This window comes from Zalophus californianus, chromosome 3, assembly GCF_009762305.2.
Source record: "Zalophus californianus isolate mZalCal1 chromosome 3, mZalCal1.pri.v2, whole genome shotgun sequence".
NCBI classification, from domain to species: domain Eukaryota; kingdom Metazoa; phylum Chordata; class Mammalia; order Carnivora; family Otariidae; genus Zalophus; species Zalophus californianus.
In genome coordinates this window covers 92,491,411-92,519,288 of record NC_045597.1, presented here as the reverse complement: position 1 = coordinate 92,519,288, position 27,878 = coordinate 92,491,411, and the positions used below count along the sequence as shown (strand labels likewise).

General features: G+C 46.7%; 1 protein-coding gene across 12 annotated transcripts in view; it reads right to left on the bottom strand.

Moving 5' to 3' along the window:
• Window positions 1-11,236: 11,236 nt before the first annotated feature.
• The window catches only part of CLASP1 (cytoplasmic linker associated protein 1), a 260,558-nt gene continuing 243,916 nt past the window's right edge, over window positions 11,237-27,878 (bottom strand). For all 12 annotated transcript variants that reach the window (XM_035726556.1, XM_035726557.1, XM_027588558.2 and 9 more), the window contains 3 exons: window positions 24,821-25,027; window positions 23,180-23,296; window positions 11,237-14,374 (listed from right to left, as the gene is read on the bottom strand). In XM_035726556.1, the coding sequence (XP_035582449.1) occupies window positions 14,288-14,374; window positions 23,180-23,296; window positions 24,821-25,027 (411 nt within the window). In that variant the 3' untranslated portion in view covers window positions 11,237-14,287. The remainder of the gene's footprint in view (window positions 14,375-23,179; window positions 23,297-24,820; window positions 25,028-27,878) is intronic.

Sequence of the window (27,878 nt, the reverse complement as noted above, 5' to 3'; positions counted from 1 at the left end):
CCTCCCTTCCAATCTTTATGATTTTAATCTCTTTTTTCTTGACATTCTACGTTTAGATCTTTTCAGGGTCTGCAGTAAAACATTCAGCTGAGGTAGCAATAATTTGCATCCTTGCTTTGTAGCAGATCCCAAAGGAAAACCTGTCAACAACTCATCATTAGGTATGCTATTTGCCCTAGGTTTTTACAGGCAACCTTGATCAGATTAAAAAAGTTTCCTTCTATTCTGAGTTTTCTAAAAGTTATGTTGAATATCATGAATGGACATTGAGTTTTATCAAGTGCTGTTTCTATATCTATTAAAATGATCATGAGTTTTCCTCATACTCTACTCATGTGATGAATTTCATTAATTGATTTTCTGTTAAACCAACCTTGGAGTAAACACTCCTTGATCATTATACGTTGCAAGATTCGGTTTGCTAATATTTTGTTTGGGAGTTTTGTGTCTATGTTAATGAGTGACATTGGCCTGTAATTTTCCTTTCTCATAATGTCTTATCGGGTTTGATATCAAGGTTATGCTGACCTGATCAGGTAGTGTTCCCTCTTGTTCTGTTTTCTGGAAGAGTTTGTGTGGGATTGGCACTTTTTTCTTATGTGTTTGGTAAAAAGCACCAATGCCGTCCTCTGGCCTTGGAGTTTTTGTTGTGTGAAGTCTTAAAATTATGTATTCAATTTCTTTAATAGCTGTAAGACTATTAATTCCTTTTTTGTTGTGGCCGTTTTGGATTGTATTTTTCTACAATTTGTCCATTCTGTCCACATTTTAGCAGAATGTCGTTATTGTTACATTGTATATACTCATCTTGGTTCTTTTTATTTTTTGGGAGTGCAATACAGTAGTTTTTAGTGTATCCACATAGTTGTACAACCTTCACCACTATTTAATTCCAGAATATTTTAATTATCTCAAAAAAAATTCTCTATCCGTTAGCAATCACTCCCATTCTTTCCTTCCTCCAGGCCTTGGCAACTACTAGTCTATTTTCTGTCTCTTTGGACATTTCATGTAAATGGAATCATAGGGTATGTAGCCTTTGTGACTGATTTCTTTCACTTAGCATAATATGTTCAAGTTCGGCCCATGTTGTAGTATATAGCAGTACATCATTCATTTTTATTGCCAAATAATGGTTCATTGTATGGACATACTACATTTTATTGATCTATTCATCAGCTGATGGACATCTGTGTTTCCATCGTTGGGCTGTTATGAATAATGCTGCTATAAACATTCTAAGTTATTGCGTGGACATGTATTCTCTTGGGTAAATATCGAGGCTTGAACTTACTAGTTCATATGGTAACTCTATGTCCAACTTTGAGGCACTGCCAAACTGTTTCCCAACATGATTGTACCATTTTGCATTCCCACCAACAATATAAGAAGGTTCCAATTTCTCCACATCTTTGCTAAATTTATAACTGTCTGCCTCTTGACTCTAACTTTTCCAGTGAGTGTGAAGTGATCTCATTGTGGTTGTGATTTGCATTTCTTTAATGATTAATGATGTTGACCTTGCTTCATATTTTCATATTTTTCCTGAAAGGTCTATTAGATCCTTTGTTTATTTTAAAATTGTGTTGTCTTTTGTTGTTGACTTTTAAGGGTTCTTTATATATTCTGGATATAAGTTCCTTATCACATACATGATTTGCAAATTTTTTGTTTTTGTTCTCTGAGTGCTTTTTTCACTTTTTTGATGTTGATGAGGTTTGGTTTTGTTTTTACAGATTTATTTATTTCAGAGAGAGAGAGAAAGAGATAGAGTGTAAGCACAAGAGGGCCAGAGGGAGAGAGAAAATTTAGCAGACTCCTCGCTGAGCTCAGACATAGACACGGGGCTTGATCTCACGACTCTGAGATCATGACCTGAACCAAAAACAAGAGTCAGACACTCAACCGACTGCATCACTCAGGGGCCCCTTGTTTTGTTTTTTTTTAAGTAGGTTCTACACCCAGTGTGGGGTCCAGTGCAGGGCTTGAACTCACAACCCTGAGATCAAGACCTGAGCTGAGATCAACAGACTCTTAACTGACTGAGCCACCCAGGTGCCCCCTTGATGATGTTTTTTGAAGTATAAAAAATTTTTCAAGTTTTTCATTTTGGTAAAGTCCAATCTGTCTTTTTCTCTTGTTGCTTGTGCTTTTGGTGTCATATTGCCTAATACAAGGTTGTGAAGATTTGACATGTGTTTTCTTCTAAGAGTTTTATAGTTTTAGCTTACATTAGATCTTTAATTAATTAATTTTTAAAGCTTTTATTTATTTATTTGACAGAGAGAGTGAGAGAGCACAAGCAGGGGGAGCAGAAGAAGGAGAGGGAGAATCAGGCTCCCACGGAGCAGGGAGCCTGATGCAGGGCTCGATCCCAGGACCCTGAGATCGTGACCTGAGCCGAAGGCAGACGCTTAACCATCTGAGTCACCCAGGTGCCCCCTTGAACTTATTTTTAATTAATTTTTGTATATGGTATGAAGTAAGGATCTAAATTTATTCTTTTCTTTTGCATGCTTTCCAGTTGTTCCTGATTATCTTTTTAACAGGATCTCTGAAGATGTTTCTTTTTTCATTCCTGATATTGATAATTTGTGACTTTTTAAAAATCTCAGTTAATCTTGCCAAGCGTTTATTGATTTGGGGATGTTTTTAATTGTATTAGTCTTTCTTTTTTTTTTAAAAGATTTTATTTATTTATTTGACAGAGAGACACAGCGAGAGAGGGAACACAAGCAGGGGGAGTGGGAGAGGGAGAAGCAGGCTCTCTGCCGAACAGGGAGCCTGATTTGGGGCTCCATCCCAGGACCCTGGGATCATGACCCGAGCCGAAGGCAGACGCTTAACGGCTGAGCCACCCAGGCGCCCTGTATTAGTCTTTCCAAATAATTAGCTTTTTGATTTATTGATCTTCCCTATTACATGTTCTTTATTTAATTGCATTATATTTTATTTAATGCATTATATTATTTACCTTCTTCTACTTTGTGTTTATCTTGCTATTGTTTTTCTAACTTCTTTATTTTTTAAAGATTTTATTTATTTGACAGAGAGAGCACAAGCAGAGGGAGAGAGAGGGAGAAGCAGGCTCCCTGCTGAGCAAGGAGCCCGATGTGGGCCTCGATCCCAGGACCCTGGGATCATGACCCAGGCCGAAGGCAGCCGCTTAACTGACTGAGCCATGCAGGCGTCCCGTTTTTCTAACTTCTTGAGATAAATGGTTAATTATAAGCATTCAGCTTTAACCTTTAACTAACGCATGCATCCAAGGCTAAAATGTTCCTCTAAGCTTGGCTTTAGCTGCATTCCACAAATTTTGATGTGTGATATTTTTATTATCATCCAATTAAAAATATTTTCTAATTCCCATTGTAATTTCTTCCTTGTCCATTGGCTTATGTGGAGGAGTATTTTTAAACAGAGTACTTGCATGGTATATCTTTTTCCAGTCTGTTGTCAACTTACCTATACGCTTATGTTTAGATGTGTCTCTTGGAAACAGTATATAGCTGTTTGTTTTTTTTAATCCGTTCTAATTTTTTCCCCCATTTTATTGGTGGATCCTGTCCATTTGTATCTAATATAATTGGTAAAATGTTGACTTAAATCTAACATGTCACTAGGTGCCTTCTATTTGTTCCATCAGCAATATTTCCTTTTCTTTCATTTTTGCCTTCTTTTGAAGTCATTATTTTTTAATTATACAGTTTTACCCTTTTCATGAGTTTGGAAGTTACACCTCACCTTGCTTTAATTTTATTTTTAGGTTTTCCCTAGAGTTTCAAAATGCGTCACTGACTTTTCAAATCCTAATATATTTTTTAAGATTTTATTTATTTATTTATTTGAGACAGAGAGAGAAAGAAAGTATGAGCAGGAGAAGGGGCAGACGGAGAGGGAGAAGGAGGCTCCCCGCTGAGCAGGGAGCCTGACATGGGGCTCGATCCCAGGACCCCGGGATCATGACCTGAGCTGAAGGCACATGCTTAACCCACTGAGCCACTCAGGCGCCCCCTCAAATCCTTAGTTAATCAGTACTTCTAACAGTCTCTTCCTTAGAACACTTGAACCTCAGTTGGCTCCCTTTTTACTTACATACCATTGTTATAAATTTAAATTCCATGTACATTTGAAATTCCACAGGTCAAAACTATTGTTGTTTTGCATAGGCAGAATCATTTAGATTTGCTTCCATAATTACCATTTCAATTGATCTTCCTTTCTGCAACACCCGCCTGGTATCTGGGATCATTTCCTTCTGCCTTGCCGCAACATCTCAGGTGTCTTAGTTTTCTTTTCTGGGTCAGCAAACACACCCAGGACACAAGTTGCCCTAAGCGCTAGGGTTGGCTCTCAGGATTTCCATCTTCTCATGCTAATTCTCTGTAATTCCTAGTAAATTTTCATTACTTGAACTCTCTGATGCTTCAGTCAAATTTGCAAATTTTTGGTCCAGTTTTTTTAGTTGCCTTCTGTAGAAAGTTTTACCCAAAATTGTCTAGTGTACCATTATCAGAAGAGGAAATCCTACCTTTTTATTTTCCATTTTCCATTATTTGTGAGCATTCCCCCATGTGTTTAAGAATTTTTTGAGCATACACTCTACATGCTGGATAGTATTCCATCAAAAAGTTAAGCCATGATTTATTTAGCTGTTTCATCTTCAGTTGGATGTTTTGGGTTGTCTTTCTGTTGCTCAGGGTTATCCATTACAGATGATGGAGTCCCCTCCAGTTAGTGTAAGCAGGAAGGGTTTTCTCTTTTTTCTTTTTTTAAGATTTTATTTATTTATTTATTTGAGAGAGAAAGAGAAGGAGGGCAAGCACAAGCAGGGGCAGAGAGAGAGGGAGAAGCAGACTCCCTGCTGAGCAGGGAGCCCGATGTGGGGCTCAATTCCAGGAGCCTGGGCTCATGACCTGAGCCAAAGGCGGACGCTTAACGACTGAGCCCCCTAGGCGCCCACGGAAAGGACTTCTTCCAGAGAGTTTGGCAGTGGATGTTATCTTTGGGAGAACCAGAGGATCAGGTTGGATGCCACTCAGCCAGGAACAGCAGCAGACAGAAAATACCTTCCCAGATAATGGGACAAACCTTCACGGTCCACCTACTGTTTGGTAGCTGTGACCTGACACTGCAGACAAGCTAGAACCTGCACCTGAGCTGTCCCCCAAGAACCAAATGTCACCGCCGTTGTGTCCATTCTCAACAAAACTGCCTTCCATCATGTGAGGTGCACTCCTTGGCAGAACCTAGCCACACATGCCACCCAGGACCAGTGGAGCATGGCTCAGCAGGAGAGGAAAGCATGTTAGAAAGATTGGGAAAGGTCGGAAGCAAGCCAGTCCTCCTCAGATTCGGCATCTCTGCTTTGCAACCTGACGTTTCCGAGAGCAGCCGTCTTCCTGAGTGCTACCCTCTCTGCAGTGTGTCTTTCTGGGGCTCTCTTCCCATTCTTTGGAGGATGTCTCACACAGTATGAGGGACCTCAGACTTGGCTGAAAAAGCAGGACCCTCTGTAATCAATAACAACGTGGATACCATCGGAACTATTTCCCCTTTTGGCCTTTATTAGGGAGCAAAACCAGGTGGGAGAGGAGTGAGCTGAGCAGGAAAAAGAACCAAAAGAGACAAAGCCTCTCTAACGTTTAGGGGTCCGAGGGGCTATGGGAAACTGATGCTGGGAGGAAGGAGATCTTCTATCTCCCCCTTCCTCCATTGCCATGTGCAGAAAGGGTGTCCTAGGAAGGCTGATGTTGTCCAAAACATTGGGTGTCCCCTTAGACACAGGCCTGTTAGGACACCGATGGTCTCATGTAGTGTGGCATTCCTTGAATGGTGGTCCACAGATGTATTCTCAGGGGTCGGCAACTTCTCTACAAGAAGTAAAAATTTGGGAGTTTCTAAGTCTATCATAATCAAAAGAAATAGGAGACATCTAAGTCACCCTATAGGGACACCTGGGTGGCTCAGTTAGTTAAGTGTCCTGCCTTCGGCTCACGTCGTGATCCCGGGGTCCCGGAATTGAGTCCCAAATTAGGCTCCCTGCTCAGCGGGGAGCCTGCTTCTCCTTCTGCCTCTGCCTCTCTCTCTCGCTCTCTCATGAATATATAAATCAAATCTTAAAAAAATAAATCACCCTATAGCTTAATATTCTCACACATTATTGTTTTTAAATTATGAAATATTTGATAATACAAATATATATATACAACATACATGTTAGTAATGAGCTATAAAAATAAAACAAACACCTGTGAGCCCACCATCCGTATTATGAGCCAGAATATCATCAATGTCATTGAACTTGGCCACCTGCTTCTCCTTGTCTTGTTCTCCCATGTTGAAGGGAAATACACAATGGAGACCAAACTTGAAAATGTCCCGAGCAGACAAAACTGTGCAAGCCACGTAAGTAAGATTAGATCTAGCTCATTTCATGAACATAAGTGCAAAAACATATTATTCTTGTAAATGTCTCCGATAATCATAAAAGACATTTAAGCCCATTTCCTAAAATGGTATGAAATAATCACTTTAAACCAATCCCCTGCCATCTAAAAACCCCTTCCCCTTTTGTGATCATCCATCATCGCCCAGATCAAACAAATTCCTCATTTTCACTTTGCTAAACTCTTACTAAATACTATTTTACTGAGCTGGTTTTAATTATTGCTGTTCTGGATTGTTGGCACCACCCCCCCCCACAACAACCAACCACTCTCCTAAATTGGTTTTAGATCTACTTACTTTGTAAAGTTTTACCACAACCTATGTCTCTCTAAAAGACACCTGGTTATTTAGTTTTGGTCATTTTCACCTTTAAAAACTTCAAAAAATGGTAAGATAGTCTACACATTCTTCTGGAACTTTCTTTTTCCTTAGGTGTTCCTAAGATTTATCCATGTAGATAAATGCAGCTGTAGAGCATTCCTTTGCAGTTCTGTACCAGACCCCACCATGTGACAAATCTGCAAGGCCTCTGTCCTCCCTCCTTGTAGGACCACTTTGGGCTGTGTCTGGCCTTGCTATTAGGAATCATGCCGCCTCCAACGCTTGCATGAGTCTGCTAAAACACTCATGTGTAGGTTTGTCCAGGGCATGCCTCAGGAGTGGAAGGGATGGGTTGGAAGGTACATGAATCTTTAATTACAAGAGGATGTTACACTCCTCCACGGTGGTCACACTGCTTCTCATCATTTTCGGGCTGGTGGAAGCCCAAAGACTCAGCTGAGTTCACACAGATGAGCAATGGAAGGAAGCCAGCATTGGGACCCAGGCCCGACTCCAAAGGCCAATGTCACTCCCTCACTTAATTGGTTTAATTGACCACCGAATAAAAAGTAGTGGCTAACACAACATGCCAGGCAGGGGCCGGGGCACTTTTTATTTTTAAGTGACTTACAGAGAGGCTGCGAGGTCAGCACTATTGGCACTCTGCCCATTCAGAGAAAGAAACAGAGGGAAAATGTTATCGACTTGCCGGAGGGCCCCCAGAGCTGGGACTGGGACCCAGGCAGTGTAGCAGGGTTCCGTGTTCACGGCAGGGCCCCTGAAGAAACAGAAAAAGCTCTAGGTCACGGGGCATGCCTTTGAGATCACAGGCTACTCCAGGAACTGCAAACTGATCATTCATTCATTTATTCGTTCATTCTTTCATCCATTCATGCATCCATCCATCCATTCATTCATTCAGCACCTACCACCAAACCAGCACATGGGCTGTACTTGGAATACAGATGTCAGTGCGACAGGCCCAGTTCCCACCTGCAGGGATGGGTGAAACAAACAATCACACAAACGGATATGAACATGTTAGGTAAGAAAAGTAAGGGACTCATTTAGATTCTTTTCCAAAGAAATAATGACCTGGCATTTAAGCTGAGACATAAAGTACCTGTCAAAGTTAGCCAAGGGAATTGTGTGTCTAGGCGTGTGTGCGCACGGGCACAGGGGGTAGGAGAGTGGGCCATGCAGAAGGAAAAAAAATGCAAAGGCCCCGCCCAAGGCAGGGAAACAGTGATATGAGATGTAGCTAAAGAGGAGCGCAGGGGCTGGGTGGTGGGTCTTGTAGGCAGCATTCAAGATTTTCAAATTGTGTGTGTGTGTGTGTGTGTGTGTGTGTGTGTGTGTGTGTGTGTAGCCACTGCAAGGTCTGAAGCAAAGCGATGGCAGATCAGATGAACGTTCTTGTAGGCAGCATTCAAGATTTTCAAATTGTGTGTGTGTGTGTGTGTGTGTGTGTGTGTGTGTGTGTGTGTGTGTGTGTGTGTGTGTGTGTGTGTGTGTAGCCACTGCAAGGTCTGAAGCAAAGCGATGGCAGATCAGATGAACGTTCTTAAAAATCCCAAGGGGGCCGTTCTGGAGTGAGGACAGAGGGCAGGAGCCGGGAGGCAGGAGGGGATGGAGCAGCCCCTCTGTGGCTGTGCAGGGGCTGTGCAGGGGAGAGCAGGGGCCGTGGTCCTCGCAAGAGGAAAGAGACCCACTGTGGGGGTGGGGCTCATTGCACTGGGGAGCTGAAGGTGTGTGTAGGGGTGGGGGGCAGGATGAGGGGAGGGCCTGGCCTTGGCATCTGCGAGGGGGGGAGCTACCGAAAGGGAGGGTAGCGGGTTTGGGAGACCAGCTGGAAACTCCCATTGTGGGCACTGAGCAGCCCCTGAGACGTCCATGCTGTCCATGCGGAGACCTCACGAAGGCAGAGGGGGGTGTGAAGCTGGAGCCCAGGGGTCATGAGGCAAGGCCCTCGGGACACAGCAGGCGCGGAAAGGAGTGGGGGGAGTTGTAGTGCCCTGTAGAGAGGGCGCCTGAGAAGCCCAGACAGGAGGGGCTGTGGGGGCCGAGCAGTGGGGCCCGCCACCCCTCACCCCGACCAACCCCTCACTCCTCTACTCTTTTTACAGTAAGAAATTGACCTCCTCCTAGACTGGAGTCATCTGGGTGAAGTCATAGACCCTGCAACACTCAAGTAGGGTTCAAGATCCAGACTTCCTGCCTCAGGTGGGCCCCTGACCCCCTCACCAGGCCCCGTGAGCAGCACCCCGGGGGCGCCCCCGAGGCACAGTTCGGTGAGCCTGGCATCCAACAGCTCAGGGTGAGGCCGTCGCAGCCCGCAGACGGGGAAGCGGGAGACCAGAGGAGAGGCGCTGATGGGCGCTGGAGCTGGGGACACCTGGGGCGCCCCCACAGCCAGCCTCCGGGGCCTCGGTGCTGGCAGCAGGCCCGCCGTCTGAGGAGGGCACTGGTGTGGAAGCATTGTAGTGTTTTTTAAATACATAATCCGGGATTAGATGCCCATTCACATGACCTTTGTCCGTTCTTGCCTGGAGCCACTGAAGCGGGAGTTAATAAATACTGGAGGAAGCCACGAGGCCGGCTGGTTTGGGCGAAGGCCCTGCAGGAAGCGCTTTCCCCTGAGCAGGGAGCTTTATGCTGGAGGGGGGTGAGGGCTGAGTGCCCAGTTTGCCCCGGACACTCCTGGCTTCCCTCTGCTAACGGCCCCCATTCCCTTCCGGAAGTCCTAGTCAGGAGGCTAAGTTAGACAGGCAGCAGCCTTACCCGTCATGTCCGCGGGGCTGTGTTCTGCAACAGCTTCTCTCAGGACTGCCCAAAAGCTTGGGACCAAACCACCCGTCCTGTTTTAAGCAAAGTGCACGGCAGTGGTTCTCGAGCTGCGACCCCAGACCAGCAGCATCAGCCTCGCCGGGGAGCTTGTCAGAAATGCACCTTTTCAGGCCTGCCTGCAGCCTTCCAGAATCTGCTGCTCAGGGGGTGGCACCGAGCATGCTGCTTCACAAGCCCCCCCCCCCCCGGGAGACTCCCACGTGCCCATCTGTTGTTCCTGCAAAAATGCGCTAATGGTGGGGGGGGCTGGGAGGACACCTGCTAGACAGGGACAGAGCCTGGGGTCTTGCCCTAACATTTGTCACCGTCTAACCGAGCCTTCTCCTCATGCCTCATGACTCAGTTTCCTCCTCTGACAACTGAACAGGACAGCACGTCCCTTATCTGCATCACATAACTGGTGGAAAAGCCAGTCCGAGGTTACAGATGAGAATTCTCCCAAGTCTAAATGCCAGACAAGTTTATTAATGCTGCCTGTCAGCTGCACGTCCCCACTCCCTCGTGAATGACCCAAGAATGTCAAGAGCATATTTGGTCTTCAGGTCAGAGCTTTTCACCTTGGGAACCTGGGACAGGTTCAGGGGGGTCCTGGAACCTTCCATGAGTGAGTGCCAAACTCAGTGGAAAGGTGCACTTTCTGGAGAGAAGACCTTTCAGACCCCCTGAACCAAGCACTGTGGACTACAGTGGGCCTCTGAACTCCCCACCCCGCCGCAACCATGGCCCGTGACCATCTTCAAGATGGCAGTCCTGGGAAAGGCAGGGGTTAGAGACCCAAAAGACTGTGGTCTGTGCCCGCCCGGGAGTTTTCCACATTCACTAATGAATAATGGAGTGTGCGTGCAGGCTTGCGGGGGTGGCTTCACCCGACTTCCCTCTCCCTGCAGGAGGCAGCGCGGGGGCATCCCGGCATTCACTCCGTCCCAGCAGCTTACCTCAGCTCCATGAATCCTCACAGCCCCACCAGGACGTAGCTGTTGTTCCACCTTAAAAATGGAACTGCCAGCCGGAAGAGTGGCGACTTGCCTGGGGAGGGTGGGAGCTGGGATTTGGGCCCAGGCATTTGTGATCCTACCACCCCGCTGTCACAGGTCAAACGGGGGAAGGAGGTGGTGGGCCACAGGGAAAGGGGGCTGAGTCATGGGGTGGTGGTACTTGAGGTACATCACAGTAAACAATGGAAAACTCACCATCTTTTTTTTAGTAAAAGGCTTCAAAAAAGTGGATTGGTGCCCTTGGTGTCCTGCACGTGTTCCTCCTAAGTCCATGCTCCGGTCAGCTGCCAGGCGGCCCCCTCCCTCCAAGTCCTTCCCCGAGGTCTAGCCTGCTCCCAGCAGCAGCTCCTGAGCTGAGTTCCTGGAAGCTAACCTCCTCTCTGCTCAGAGAGCCCACCTGGGTCTTTACGCCCAACCCTTCCACTCCACACTGCAAGGTGGCAGCTCCCGAAAGCACTCAGGGCAGGTGGGACACTCCCCCTAGAGAGTGACGTGTTGACATCGAGAAAACTCCCTTGATGGAGCCCCCTCAGATTCTTTACAAACATGTCACCTTCTGGGGTTGGGGAGACGGGATAAGCTATCTACAGGATCCAGGGAGGAAAAAGACTGCTCCAGGGCAAGAAACTGAATTAAGTTTCATTTATTCTAGGGCAAACTCAAAAGGGTTTTTTTTTGTTGTTGTTTTTTTTAGCAAATCCTAGCACATTATTAACAAAAAAAATCTGTACATTTGCCATGATACACTTGAAAGTGAAACAAATAAGATATAAATACAGATATGGATGTAACATGAAAAGCCCCCAAAAAACAAAAACAAAACCCAAAAAACCCAACCTGGGGGTGTGGGGACCATGCGTGTGAACACAGTGCCGACAAAACTATTTTGGTGGCTGATAGTTTTCAGAGCGTTTTTTTTTTTTCCATTTCCAAACATCATTGTTAGCAAAGTCCTGGTGGGATTCTACAAAGTTCTTACTTGCTGTTAACGTGTAGTATTAGGCTTGATAAATAAAGGGCGGCAGGGAAAGAAAAAGACGGAGGAGACCAGGATCGGCTGCATCACCTGCACAGGGGAGGAGAAGCCGGGGGGAGCCACAGAGAGGCAGTCCCGGGCTGTCCGCAGCGCCGCCCAGCGAAGCACACACAGTGTACTTGAAGGAAGCTGCATGCTCACCTCGGCCTCAGCCTGCCCGCCGCACCGTGGCAAGTAGGAGCCAGGAGGGAAGCCAGTCCCAGCGAGAGGGAGGCTCAGGCGGGTGGGCTCGTCAGGGTCCTGGATGGTCAGGTGAACAGGGGAGGCAAACAGAGTTTCGCAGTTTTGGGTGCTTTGCTCTTTGTGGTGTTTGGGCCGAACGGGAGGCCTGCAGGGGGGCGGCGGCTGTCCGGGGTTCGGGGGTCGGCGGCAGGCGCAGCTCCCTCCCCATGAGGTGGTGGCGGCATGCGAGTCACCCCGGCGCGAGGGCAGGGCTTTGACTGAGGCCAAGAGACCTGTACGTGATTGTAGCTCTCTCTAGGTCAGGAGACTGAAGGCTGGGGAAGTGACATTCAAGGCTAGCCCTTTGGGAGTACTGTGAGGACAACTCGGCAATGTTCAAGATTCTTCCCAACTGCAGGCGGCAGGGCCTGGGGGACCAGGGAGTCAGAGAGTTCAAGGAGGAAGGTGTTTCCAAACGCATCAGGTGTAACAGAACTCATAAATAACCTAGCCAGAATGCACGTTTCTACAACAGAGGAGTAATCAAAAGGTGCCCTGACTCACTTGTCGAGTGTAAAAAGGAAATCCCATTAGTGAAATATAACAAACGGTATTTATCAGTGAAAGTAAGGCCTGGTCCTGCTATGTTCTGAGCCAAAAATAAGTCAATATTCAACCACTTAAAATGCACCCCTGAAGTTCCTTCAACAGCAGCAGTGGGGTACTTCCCTCCATGTGCAAGATATCCCCTGCGTGCGCGCATGCGCGTGTGCGCACACACACGCACACACACGTGCGCACTCTCTCTCTCTCAGTGAAGGCACCCTGGCTTCACTGTTCCTGGACCTTCATTTTCAGTGCCTAGTTCCAAATAAAGTATCTAAAATAAATTCCGAATGAAACTGAGTTTATGTGTGCTACAGTGTTGCAACTTCCAACACAAAGCCAGGGCCAGAGCAAGGGGGTCTGTGGACGTCCGTGGTGACCCCACACAGTCTCTGTTCTCAGGGCTGCAGGCTGCAGGGGATTCTGCATCGGAACAGCGAACATCTCATTAAAAAAAATACCACCAGAGTCGGCATTTTCCAGAAGGAAAAACCAGTTCCATTTAGACACAGGATAGAAAAGCCTTTGTGAAGACATCAAGGACTTCCATGTGGCTTTAAGAATTTTACTCAAAATGTATTTAACCAGATTCCAAATCTAGAGTTCATTTTACTGGAGTAATCAAACCCTTAAGAAATTTGTAAGGGTAGTTTCTCTGATCATTTCTCATTGGAGAAAAGGAAACAGACTTTGAAACTGGGTTTCAAATCCTGTTTTTCTGCAATTTGCTAGCCGCCAAATTACTTTTTCCTTAAACAAGGACTATTTCAACAGATGAGCAAGAAAGTACTTTTGTCCATAAAATTAAAAAAAAAAAAAAATTCTGATACTTGGCCTCTCTGGACTTTTCTTCGATCTTACTCCTGTATTAAACCGAGAAGTCAAAACTGGGATGCCATTTACCAGACTGACGGAGAACACTCTAGAACTGAGGAGCTGAGGCAGAGGCTGTGGGGGAGGCAAAGAGAGGGCGCTAAATCTAAAAATCTGCACCACCAAGCACCAGGGTCAAGGCGGAGCCCTGTTAACATAGTGTTTCCCCAAGAGCTGAGGAGTGGAACACTCACTCACACACACGCACCTTCTTTTGTACCCTCCAGGCTTCATGAAATGCCACGTTAGGCACCCATGAATGGCTGCTACAGATTTACCTTGATTTTTGTGTTTGGATTTAAACAGAAGAAAGAATTCTTTCGACTGGAAGCTCCAGGTGGGGACAGCGTGAGTAGAGTGTCCAGAGGGGCGGGGAGCCCATCCTGGAAGGAGGCTGCAGGGGGAACCCTGGGCCTCCAGGCTAGATCCTGTACAAGCAAAATTCCACGTGGTTGTTACAAGACCGTCTTCAGGCTTTTCTCTGTTTCTTGCCGAGACTCGACTCACATTCTTAGTAGGTCTCACAATACAACTGAAAGATGTATGACCCTTTCCTGGGGTCACAGGCCGTATCCAGAAGGAAGTAAGCGAAGTGAGAGAGAAGCACAAATTAACATACCCTCCTCAAATGTTAGTAACTAAGAGAAAATGCTACTTTCTACCAAGTATTGGCCAGAGAGCTCCAATTTTTTGAAAGTGCACCCCACACACATGGTTTTATGATCTCAGCAGGCTGTACAAGATGCATTTAAGTATGGCTCTTTTCTTATTCCATTTGTTTCATATGAGGACTGCAATACAGGCCTTGCTTCCTTTACATTCAATACCAGTAAGATTCTACACAAAAGCTGGAAGGGACCAAAATACTGATTGTAATAAATATTTGCGGGCCTCCTTGTACTGATTGGGCAGCTGATGAGGGGGAGGGTGGGGGAAGGTCTCGGAGAGGCACCACCGACTGCTTCTAGGGCTACACGAAGAGACTCTGGCGCTGCCATTAGCTGTGTGTGGACACGTCGGATGAGGAGCTGCTGTTACTGTTCGTGGTCTGGGCCCTCTTTATATATAAGTTTAGTAGCTTCATCTGCAAAGAGAAGACACAAACGCATTAGCAGGAGGAAAGCAATCCGAGAGCAGACAACGAAAACCCAGGCAACAGTAAGAAAACAGCATGTTCTGGGCGCCTGGGTGGCTCAGTCAGTTGCCTGCCTTTGGCCCGGGTCATGATCCCAGGGTCCTGGGATCGAGTCCGTCGGGCTCCCTGCTCAGTGGGGAGTCTGCTCCCCCCTCTGCCTCTGCCCCCGCTCATGCTCATGCTCTCAAAAATAAATATCTTAAAAAAAAAAAAAAAGGAAGAAAACAGCATGTTCCTTGAGAAATTCATCATATGAACATTTACTAAGGGCCTACTACTCAGGCAGCACACATGTGCCCCGGGGCGAGGGTCACAGCGGTGGGAGGAAGTCAGGGTCTAGAGGAGAGGGAGCTGCAATGGTTCTCCGGAACAGAATGAAAAGTGTTACTGTAACCAGGTAGGCCACAAGGGTGCTGGGGAAGCAGGTATGTGAAGAGCAGAGGCACACATTCCAGGGGCGACTGCAGCCAACGGCTGCATGCAGCTGGTGCGGCAAGCGGGGTGCGGGCCCATGCTCCACAGGGACGGCTAGGCTAAACAAGGCTGATCACATTAAGAACAAAAAGAAACAAGTATTTGTGGAAACAGGATGCCCATAAACGTCCACATAACACACAACTTATAAGACTGAGGAAATTATGAACTATTTCCCATCCACTGCTCTTTACCTGCCTTGCTCTAAAGAGGCCATGCGGCTGGTTTCCAGGGGGACCCAGGAAGAGAGGCTCAGCGTGTGGTGCACGAGAAAGCAGCCCCCCCCCCAAAAAAAAACAAGCAGGAACTGGAACAGCCACTGTACAGAGCTCCTAGGAGAAGCTAAGTCTCCCTGACACATCACACCAAGGTAGATGTAGAGAATGAAGCGAACAGCTGTGTCGTGTGTTTTTCCACAAAGGGAGTCAGCAGTAGGCAGTCTGAGGTTTGCTGCCTTTATTCCACAGTCCAGCCCTGGGATCTCCACGCACCGGCACCTGTAGCGCTGCCTTAGCCGTTTTAACTGAGCAGAGTACAACACAGGTTGCTTTTCCTTCCCCACCCTTTCAAGTTTTAAACCTTTAATTTTATTTAAAGATTTCATTTATTTATTTGAGAAAGAGAGACAGACAATGTGCAGAGTGGGGCAGAGGGAGAGGGAGAATCTCAAGCAGACTCCCTGATGAGTGCAGAGCGGACGTGGGGCTCAATCCTGTGACCCTGAGATCATGACCTGAGCTGAAGCCAAAAGTCGGACCCTCAACCGACTGAGCCATCCAGGCGCCCCATGAGGGTAGTACCATCATTTTACCTGAGGACTCTCATGTTCTCAGGTTCAGAGTGATACATCCAGGGCCGACCAGGTTCAAGGGAAATCCCATTTATCAGACAACGCGACAGCTTGTGCCTCAACAGATCCAGCACAGTCCTAAAACCAACTCCACCATTAACTAGTTGTGTGACTTCAGGCAAAACATTTTCTGAACCTCAACTTCCCCTCCTGCAAAATGAAGAAAAATGAGAACACTTCCGTGTGCCTCCAGTAGCTCCTTACTCAGCAAACATGTCCTCCGAACACCCCTCCCCTATTCCTGCGCGAGCTGTCCTGTCTCCTCCTACAGCTCAGCCCCGTGCTGCCAAGCCCCCCAGTTCAGTCCTGTCTCCTCCAGGAGGCCTCCACCTTTCCTCCTGCTCCAGGGGGCCCGCAACCCAGTCACTGGGTCAGCTCGGCTGGTCCCTCCTGGGGGACTGTGCAGGCTTGCGTCAGTCCTGTCCTGCCCCGGGGCAGAACAGGGTTTTGCTTTTCCCACATGCCTTAGGGGTACAGTGAAGAGGGCGGCTTCCTAACCCGTACTCGTTGAACCAAAGAGTTGTTAAAGAAAAAAAAAATGTTCCAGAAGACAGGACAGTTCTATTTCTGTGAAAGGCTGGTTAAAAAAGAGTTGCTAAACACTGTTGTACTTATTTACAATCAAAACCCCTGAAATAGATGAATGGATAAAGAAGATGTGGTATACATATATATACACGATGGAATATTTCCCAGCCATCAAAAAAAAAAAAATGAAATCTGGCCATTTGCAGCGACGTGGATGGAACTAAAGGGTATTATGCTGAGTGAAATAAGTCAATCACAGAAAGACAAGTATCATATGATCTCACTGACATGTGGAATTTAAGAAACAAAACAGGATCATAGGGGAAGGGAGGGGAAAAATGAAACAAGACAAAACCAGAGAGGGAGACAAACCATAAGAGACTCTTAATCACAGGAAACAAACTGAGGGCTGCTGGAGGGGAGCAGGGTAGAGGAATGGGGTAACTGGGTGATGGGCATTAAGGAGGGCACGTGATGTAATGAGCCCTGGGTGTTAGATGCAACTATGAATCACTGACCTCTACCTCTGAAACTAATAATATATGTTAATTAACTGAAAAAACAAAAACAAAAACAACACGGAAGTATCCACTAGCAACGTCCAGAACATAAGTGCAAGCCCAAGGAAAAGATGGTAAGAGAGTTAATGATGTGTACATGTTCAGCAGTTCACGAGGAGCTTTTACGGATTCCCATATTTGAGCCACACAAAGATCCTCTGAGGGAGGCAGCACAGGTTCTCCTATTTTACAAATGAAAAGGCTAGAGTTCACTTGCTCCGTAAGCTGGCAGAAATTCAAATTATAGACTGTTACAACGTTAGGATGTCAGATGTAATCCCCACAGCAACCACTAAGAAAACAGCTACAGAATATACACAGACAGAAATGAGAAGGGAACAGAAACGTTTCAGTACACAAAGCAAACACAAAAGGCAGTAATGCAGAAAAATGAGGGATAAAAACAGCTCTACAGCATATAGAAAACATATGCCCAAATGACAAAGGTCTCTCCTCCCCAGTAGTTACTTCCAGTGGAGATGGTGAGACTCCCCAGTCAAAAGACAGAGATCGGCAGGATGCGTGAGGAAAACATGGTCCCACTCTATGCTGTCTACAAAAGACTCACTTTAGGGAAGACACAACGAGGTTGAAAGCGAAAGTCTGGAAAAAGGCACCCCATGCGAACCGTAATCGACTGTGCAGGGGTGGCTGTGCTAATGATATTGGGCAAAAGAGACTTTAAATCAAAAAAGTTTATAAGGGACCAAGAAAGTCCTTATATATTCATAACAGGTCAATACAACAAGACGACAGACCATTAAGTATATAGTAACATGCCAGCAGAATATAAGAAGAAAACGCTGACAGAATTGGAGAAGAGTTGGAAACTTCAAGACTCCGTTTTTGTTTTTTTTTTAAAGATTTTATTTATTTATTTGGCAGAGAAAGACAGCAAGAGAGGGAACACAAGCAGGGGGAGTGGGAGAGGGAGAAGCAGGCTTCCCGTGGAGCAGGGAGCCCAATGTGGGGCTCGATCCCAGGACCCTGGGATCACGACCTGAGCCGAAGGCAGACGCTTAATGACTGAGCCACCCAGGTGCCCCAAGACTCTGTTCTTAATAATGGAGAGAGCAACCAAAAAGAAGACAAGGAAATCAAAGACTTGCACACCACAACGAACCAACTAGATCTAACAGACACACCCAGAACACCCTACCCAACAACAGAATACACATTCTTCTCAAGAGCACACAGTCCATGCTCCAGAACAGGCTGTGTGTTAGGCCACAAATTAAGTCTCAATAGATTTACAAAGACAGATCCCATACAAAGTGTCTTCTCTGACCACAACTGAAGTGAAAAGTGAGTAAAGGAAAGAAAACTGAAAAATTCACGAATTTGTGGAAACTGAACAACACACTGGTAAACAGCCAATGGGTCAAAGAAGAAATCACAAGAAAAATTAGAAGAGATCTTGAGACAAATGAAAATGAAAACACAACTTACCCAAACTTACAGGATGCAGCACACACAGCACAAAGAAGGAAATGTGTAGCCACAAATGCTTAGATTAAGACAGAAGGAAGAGCCCACAGCAATCACCTAACTTTACATCTTAAGGAAGCAGAAAGAGAATAAATTAAACCCAGAAGGAAGGAAATAATAAAGATCAGGACAGAGATAAAGGAAATAAAAAAACAACTGAGAAAATCAATGAAACCAAACGCTGGTTCTTGGAAAAGATAAACAAAATCAACACAACTTTAGCTCAGTTACCTAAGAAAAAAGAAGACTCAAATTACTAAAATCAGAAACGAATGTGGGACATTTCTACTAACTCTACAGAAATAAAAAAGATTAGCAGTGCCTGGGTGGCTCAGTCTGTTAAGCGTCTGCCTTCGGCTCAGGTCATGACCCCAGGTCCTGCGATCAAGTCCTGTGTTGGGCTCCCTGCTCAGCGGGGTGTCTGCTTCTCCCTCTACCTCTCCCCTCTGCTTGTTTTCTCTTTCTCTCTCTCAAATAAATAAAATCTTAAAAAAAAAAGAAATAAAAAAGATTATGAGAACACTATGAATAAACGTACACCAACAAATTAGATAACCCAGATGAAACAGACACATTCCTAGAAACACCAAACCTAGCAAGACTGAATCACGAAGAAAGAAAAGGCGAACAGACCTATAATTAGTAAGAAGACTCAATCAGTAACCAAAAATCTCATAGGCAGCAGTGGCCTTGCGGCAGACACAGAGATGCAGATCTCTGTGAAGACCCTGACGGCAGGACCAACATTCTCGAGGTCGAGCCCAGCGACACCACTGAGAATGTTAAAGCTAAAATCCAGGACAAGGAGGGCATCCCACCCGACCAGCAGCATCTGAGTTTTACAGGCGAACAGCTGGAGGATGGCCACATTGTCTCAGACTACAATATCCAGAACGATGCCACCCTGTACTTGGGAGGTTCACCTGCAGGGTGGCAGCATCGAGCCTTCCCTCTGCCAGCTAGCCCAGAAATACAACTGCGACTAGATGATCTGCTGCAAGTGTTCTGCTCGCCTGCACCCCTGCAGTCACCTGCCACAGGAGGTGCGCCACAAAAACAACCTGCCCCTCCACCAGCTCTTCTTTTGCCTGCAGGGCCACCTCCTGCCAGAGCCCCTAGGCCCTGGGGCCTCGATACAAGTTTTCCTCTCATTAACAGCAGTAAAACAGAAACAAAAACACAACAAAAAACCTCTTATAAAGAAAAACCCTAGACCAGATGGCTTCCCTAATAAATTTTACCAAACGTTTAGCAAACTAACACCAACGCTCTTCAAACTCTTCCATGAAATCGAAGATTAAGGAGCACTTCCAAACTCATGCTGTAAGGTCAGCATTGTCCTGATACCAAAGCCAGATGGGAGACAAGAACAGAAAACTATGAGTCAATATCTCTTATGAATACTGATATAAAAATCCTCAAGAAGACTAGCAAACTAAAATCAACAGCATTATTAAAAAGAGTATACACCATGGCCAAGTGGGATTTGTTCCTGAAATTCCTTGATAGCTCACCATATGAAAATCTAATCACTATAACACACATTAACAGAAGGGGAAAAAACCACGATTTCAATTGATGATGACAAAATTCAACACCCTTTGATAATAAAATTACTCAACAAACTAGGAATAGAAGGAAACTGCCTCAACATATCAAAATCTATATATGGGGGGCCTATGATGAACATTATGCTCAATGGTAAAAGACTGAAAGTGTTCTCGGAAGATCAAGGACAAGGCAAGGATGCTGATGTTCCCCACTTCTATTCAATTTGGTACTAGAAGTTCCAGCCAGAGCAATTAGACAAGAAAATAAAAGGCCTCCACAATGGAAAGTAAAATAGTCTCTATTCATAAATGATGAAAGATCTTATATGTGGAAAACCCTAATGATTCCCCCCAAAACACCCTAAGACTAATACATTTAGCAAAGTAGTAGGATATAAAATCGGCAGTTAATGGAGAGAGGGTAGTCTTTTCAACAAATGGTGCCATGGAAACTGGATATCCACATACAAAGGAATGAGACTGGACCATCACCTACTGCCATACAAAAATTAATTCAAAATGGACCAGAGACCTGCATGTGTGAGTTAAATTATAAAACTCTTAGAAGAAAACACAGGGCAGAAGCTTCACAACACTGGATTTGTCACTGATTTCTCGGCTATGATACCAAGATCACTGGCAACAAAACAACAGATAAATTGGACTTCATGAAAATTAAAAAATTTTATGCATCAAAAGACAGGGATTAATATTCAAAATATACAGAAAACTTCTAACTAAAACTCAACAATTAAAAAACAACAAACTCCAATTCAAAATGGACAAAGGACTTCAGTAGATATTTCTCCAAAGAAGATACACCAAGCAGCCAACAGAACATATGGCCACCAGCCAGTGGGATGGCTACCATCAAAAAAAAAAAGAGAAAACAAATGCTGGTGAGTATGTGGAGAAACTGGAGCCCTTGGTGCTGTTCTTGGGACTGTCAAAGGGCACAGCCACCGTGGAAAAGTTATTATAGGATTCAGCAATTCCAGTCCTGCATAGATAACCCAAAAGAACTGAAAGTCAGGTCTCAAAGACGTATCTGTACACACTATCATAGCAGCACTACTCCCAACAGACACAAGGTGGAAAGAACAAGTGTCCATTACCAAAAAATGGATAAGCAAGCTGTTGCATGTACATATAATGGAATATTATTCAGCCTCAAAAGGGAAGGACATTCTGGCACATGCTACCACAAGGATGAACCTCAAAGACCGTTATTCTAAGTGAAATATGCCAGTTGCAAAAAGACAAATGATTCCACTTTTATGAGGCACCCGAGTAGGCAAATTCATAGAAACGAAAATAGAACAGTGATGGCCAGGGGCCGGGAAGAGGGAATAATGAGGAATTATTACTTAAGGGTACAGAGTACTGGTTCTACAAGATGAAAAAGATTCTGAAGGTGATGGTCACACAGCAATGGGAATGTCCTTACTACCGGTAAACCGTACACTCAAAAATGGTAAAGATAGCAAATTGTATGTTATGTGTATTCTGCCATAATTTAAAAAAAAAAAAAATCAGAAAAAGAAAAGAAAGCTTGTTCAAGGTCCTAGAGCTAGCTGAGAACTGGGAGACAGAGACCAGAGGGCAGGCTGTCTGACCCCAGAGACGGCGTTGCTGCCACAGTGACGGGGCACTCTCAAAATGCCCCCCAACGCATTCCTTCTGCATTCTTGCGTCGGGCCTTTCTCTACGGAGAAACAGGAATTCCTTTTGTTTCTAGTCTAACAGACTTAGCACCATGTCTGTCAGCTACTGATTTTTGGTGATGGAGATGTATATCTGAGTCTACAAAGTTCATATTACCACATCAGAGTTACCACGTCGAACACCCGTAACAGGATGAATCGGACTACCAAAGCAGAATGGTGCGAGGGCCGGCCTTCCTAAGCCCTCTGAGTGGACTCAAGCTGTAACGGGCTCCAGACCCAAGGCCACCACTGAAAGGAGCCCCAGCAGGTCGGCCACCAGACAGGGATGAGAAAGCACCTGTATCTTCTCAGTCCATTATTAGAGGGGTCACATGAGACGATGGGACAGTTGCTTTACTGAGGAAAATGAAAATTGCCAGACAAAACCAGGGTCTAATACAATTTGGGGATGAATTTTAAAAGCTGAATTCCCTTTGTAAATGCTGTCTTCTAGCCCTCACCGCTGGTGAATCTTGGCTCAGTATTTTTCAGGTCTTGGCTAGGGCAGGGATCAGTGAGGAGCCTTTTTGTAGGAGGAAGTGGAAAATGGAATCAGGCGAAGTAGCCCCCAAATCATTTATCCACAGCCGCCTCACTCACACCTTCCAACCCAGCGGCTTATTTTTGTCTGCAAGGAGAGTCAAGTGTCTCCTCCTGGATTGGCGGCTCTCAAGCAGGGGTGATTTTGCCCCCCAGGGGTGATCTGGCCATGTGCAGACTTGATGCGGATGACTGCGTCTGATGGTGGGGGTGCTACTGGAGTCTACAGACGGCAGTCAGGGGCGCTGCCGATCTTCCTATGATGCCCAGGACAAGCCCTGACAACGAAGTGGCCCGAAGTGTCAGTGGTGCTGAAGGGCAAGTCCTGTTTGGACAGAGGCAGGCAAGTGCCAGAACTCTCAGGGAGCGAGGCTCACCAGCTGTGTCAGAGGAACTGCTCTATTTGGAAAGAAACGGGGCACTACTTGTTGATTCCTTCCTTCATAAGGAGCACGCCAGGCACCTCTAGCTTCACGGTTTTTAATCCAGAATGCCGCCAGGGTGTTTTAACTCCATGTTGATGCATGTCCCCCACGGGCAGTCCCTGGAGTAGCCTCGCCACCAGGCAGGAGGCCTGCAAGGCCCAGGAGTTCAAGCTGGCGCTCCCCCCTCCGCCTCTCCTGCCAAAGCTCGGGGCATCCACCTGCTCTCACCTGGCAGGCTCTTCAGATTTTAAGTTTATTTTTAAACCAATAAGCACTCTCAGCTGCAATGAGCCAATGGGCCTTTTGTTCCACATCTGGCCCCTGATTCTAGAAAACTCTGAAAGGAATGTGAGGGGCAGCATAGGGAGGGAAAAGCTGAGCTCTGTGTGCCCTTGGGCAGTTAAATGTGGGATAACTGTCCTTGTCCCCCAGGGATATTGTCATGAACGAATGCATTAACACACGCAAAGTGCAGCCAACAGCATCTGGGACCCAGGACTCAGCAAGCACCAGGCGAGAGCCTGCTCTCATGACTGCTGATGCCCACGAGGGACTCCGGCTGTCTGGAGGCCAGAGCTGCAGCCAAGCAGACCTGTGACGGCCGGCGGAGCCCAGGTGTAACACTATACATACCTTGCTCCCCGTGAGCTGTGCGAGGTGAGGTTTCAGCTCTTCTCCAATTACGGAATAAATTGCCACTAAGCAAAACACGCTGGCCTTACGCACGCTGCTTTCAGTGTTGTCATAACCCTACAAAGTCAGAGGGACACAAAAAGGACATGAGATCAAAGGTCTGCTTCAGAGTCGATGTCTCATCCACATTTCCACAAATGCCCTCACAGTTCACCCGTGGCCTTGTTGCCAACAACCATGGTGCACCTGAGGTCTGCCACGGAGCCCAGAGAGGCCAAAACTTCAAGGTGTTGAGAATGAGCTGGTGCTGGGGGACTGGAAGCGGGAGGCTGGCCCGCCTGTGCACGGGGTGCTGTTCTACCGGAGCGGTCACGGCAGCGCCACCCAACGCGCACGCGCCAGAGTGGGAGAACAATCAGCTCGCTTCTCTCACATTTCTCCCAATGGTAAAGCCAATCTTTTTTTTTTTTTTTTTTTTTTTTTGAAAAAAAGAGAGAGTGTGCGCAAACACGAGCAGGTGGTGCAGGGGAGCGGAGGGAGAGGGAGAAGCAGGCTCCCTGCCCAGCAGGGAAGCCCTGACCAAGGGGCTTGTTCCCAGGACCCTGGGATCATGACCCGAGCCGAAGGCAGGCGCTGAACTGACTGAGCCACCCAGGCGTCACCCAGGTAAAGCAAACCTTGTGTGAAAATGCCTTTTAAGAAATGAGAACTGCATCCCTCACTCTTGTGGGCAGAACCTCTGTGCCAGCCAAAAATGGCTGGGGAATGTCCAGACCTGCATCCTCTACAACTGGGCCTCAATCTACCCGTTGGCCTGGCCCCTGCCCCACACTCAAATGAGACTACCTGCTGCTCTCCAAGCAGCCCTGAGGATTTTTCTGTATTTAAACTCCAAGCCAAGTGTGTGGCAAGCAGAGTATTTATTAAATTGTGAAGCTAATTTATCTCTACCTTCCCTCTGAAATCTTGCTCTCCTTCCAGGGTCTGACTCTAAACTGGCTCCTAGGTGAGCCCTCCCCTCTCCACTACCCCAGGCCCGAAATCACCCCTCAACCTCTTATCTCGGAAACCTCCACTCATACCTACGGTAATGGCACATGGTGCCCCCATCTAGAGCCGCCTGCATGGCTGTACTGGGTCCCATGGCACGCTGAAACACCCTCGGGATCGTGCCGCAGCACCACAAAACATCTCTTCTCTTCCACACTCTAACACAATGCCTCACACTTAGAAGGCTTTCAAGAAGTGTTTGCTGGAGAGGAGAGCAAGGACCTGTATCTGATCCCTGGCCCGCCTTGCCCAGGGCTGGGGCCCACAGATGTGCAATAAGGGTTTGTTGAAGGAACGAACAACAAAAATGACCAAAATATATTTATAGTAAACAGAAAGCTCATTCTGGGAGCCACAGTTCTAATCTGCCAGGAGGATCTTCCTGCTACATTCAGGGGAGGCGTTAGAAAACAGAAGGCGTGGGGTGTCCAAGCCATTCAGCTGCACAGGTTCCTAAAAGTACAGGTTGGCGCCTGCCTTTCCCTCCCCGCCCCTGGGGTGAACGAGGAGAGCAAAGCCCCCACACACCCGGGGTTGGGTGGTGCCTGCTCCCGGGCAGACGGGCGCCGGCCAGCCGCCGGGAGGGCCCACCTGTAGCAAGCCCGGGATGATGTCGGCGAGGAGCTGCAACAAGGACTCCTTGGCGATCCTCTCGACGACTTTGGTCTGCATCTTGATGGCGGCGAGGTTGATGGGGTAGTCAGCCGTCTGGATGATGGGACAGAGAACTTTGATGCACTGCTCCGGGTGGATGGAGCTGGCCAGCGTGGACGCCGCCTCCTCGGCCGCTCGCACTACCTGAAACACCAGGTCCCCCACACGAGTGAGCTCCCAAAGACCAAGTCACACTGCCACCTAACTTCGGAAGCCAGACCATAGACTTCACCTGATGTCTCTGGCTAATTTTGTACAAGGAAGTAAAAGCAGAATGACTTGGAGGGTGATTTTTCAGGGGGTCGGGGGCATGGGAAGGCACGAGTGGGGATTCTGCCAGAAACCCTGGAAAAGTGGTTCTCCAAGTGTTGCCTCCCCCTATAGCAGCAGCATTCCTGAGAACATGCTAGAAATGCAACCTCCCTGGCTCCAACCCGGACTGGCTGAATCAGAGACTGGGGGTGGGGGGTGGAGCCCAGCAAGCTGTTTTGGGTTGGTTTTTTTTTTTTCTTCTCAATTTATTTGACAGGGCGCCCGGGTGGCTCAGTCAGTTAAGCATCCGACTCGGTTTTGGCTCAGGTCATGATCCCAGGCTCCTGGGATCGAGCCCCATGGCAGATTCCCTGCTCAGCGGGGAGTCTGCTTTTCCCTCTGACCCTCCCCCTGCTTGTGCTCTGTCAAATAAATAAATTTTAAAAAGCCTTTAAAAATTTATTTGAGAGACAGCAAGCGCATGTGCGAGTGGGCGGGGAGAGGCAGAGGGAGAGAGAGAATCTCAAGCAGACTCCCCGCTGCGTGTGAAGCCTGATGGAGGGCTCAGTCTCACCACTCTGAGATCATGACCTGAGCCAAAACCAAGAGTTGGATGCTTAACTGACTAAGCCACCCAGGCGCCGCCCAGCAAGCTGTTTTAATACTAAGCACTTGGGAGAGTCTCCTATACAGAAAAATTTGAGAGTCTCTGCCCTCAAAGATTAGGAGCTAAAAATAAATATAAATGCTCTCCCACAGCCTGTGGGACATCATCCGCATTTAAAACAACTAGAGAGAAAGAAGCCTAGAAGAAAATTCAGAATGGCTTCAATACTTAGGATTCCATGGAAGTGCCTAATTGTAAAGCAGTTGGGGAGGCTCAGAAAGAATTCTGGGTTTTCCTGTGAGGAGATTCTTTTTTTTTTTTTTTTAATTAACATAGAATGTATTATTTGTTTCAGAGGTACAAGTCTGTGATTCATCAGTCTTAAACAATTCACAGCGCTCACCCTAGCACATACCCTTCCCAATGTCCATCACCCAGCCACCCCATCCCTCCCACCCCCCTCCACTCCAGCAACTCTCAGTTTGTTTCCTGAGATTAAGAGTCTCTTATGGTTTGTCTCCCTCTCTGGTTTCGTCTTGTTTCATTTTTCCCCCTGTGAAGAGATTCTTATGGGAAGTTGCTTTTCCAAGAATCTATGCTGGTATCACCTCACCTTGCACTCTGAAAAAGGTACATGAAATAGCCACCTCATGGCCAAAGGAGCAGCCTGACCTCTGAAAAGGTCACAATGCGCTAGAATACACTAAGTACTTGTACTAGAGGCCACGAGAAGGGCCGCAAAAACCCTCTGTAATAAAGGTAGAAATTAAATGCAAAACCAGCAAGGAACAAAGAGCGCGGGCTCTGGACTTGGGTGGTAAACCCTAGCCACGCCATTCACAAGTGCTAAACCCCCATCTCCTTATCTGTAAGATGGGGATACCTCACAAATACCATTTGATAAGTAGTATCAGAATGTACTATTTAGTAGATGAAAGTTACTCCTACTAATAGCAGAGGGATACATATATAAATGATCAACAAGAACACCAGGCTGTAAACATGTATGCATTTTCTTATGAAATGTAATGAAAATCTACTACTTTTCTCCTACTGCCCTGCCCTGCCCTGGACCGGTCATTCCACCCAGATTCTTCTCTGCTTTGTGTTCTGCTATTTGAAACAAGTCAGCTCTGTCTTTAACTCAGCAACAAGACCAAGGTTATCACCTCAAGCCTTCAATCACCCCAGTGCTCTCGTGATTGAAGCAAAGACTGACCAACAAAAACAGCAGACAGACCATCTGGAAGGCATCTTCTAGATTTAGGCAAGAGTGGGCTAAGACATCGGGGCTTACAAGCCAGGGAGGATAGGACATACGGACCACATGAGGTCACTGCAGGGTCCTGACTGAGGCGCTGCCCCCCAGAGCCCCGGCTCCTCTCTCTAGGAGGGACAGGGTCAGATCTCAGGGCGCTGTGGTCATGGTTTCGGGACAAGATACAGCCCAGCCTTGTGTTCAGCTGGGGCTACGCTACCCCGTGAACAGGGCTCACTTCCCGGGGTGTGCCTCAGCGGTCCACGTGTCTGCTCTGCTCTCTGAACAGTAATGGGAAATCCTTTCAACACAAGGGGGCTGAATTCATCTCATTCAAAACTCGGTATTAAGACTGGTCATGCTGCATTAACGGTGGAAGTTCCACCTTGGCTACTCATGTCCCAACACCTGGCATTTAACACTGTGAAAAACTTGGAAGGAAATGCACGGAATGTTCACTCACTATCTCAGAGTGGTAAGATTATGGGTCATTTTATTTTCTTCTTCATTTTTTATATTGAAAAACTGCAATGAGCATCATAGTACTGTTCATAGCCAGGAGAATGTGTTCATAAAAATTTACTTAAAGTGTTTTTTTGAGATCAGGGAAAGTTAACAGTTCAGTCCTTGGTTCATGGGGAGCAGGGAGGATGGGGTGCCGGTGGCCCGTCATCTTCCAGAACTGAATCTGAGCCCTGGCATGGAGTCACACTCCCTGGGTGTTAGCTGAGCCTGGTGCCTCTGTATTTATAATACAGGATATCATTACGGTTGCCATAATAACTACTGTTATCTCTGTTTATCTCCTATGTTTCCGCAAGCTCTCCTCTGCTAAACTACAAAACTCACTGTCCTTCAAACACACGTGGTTGACCATG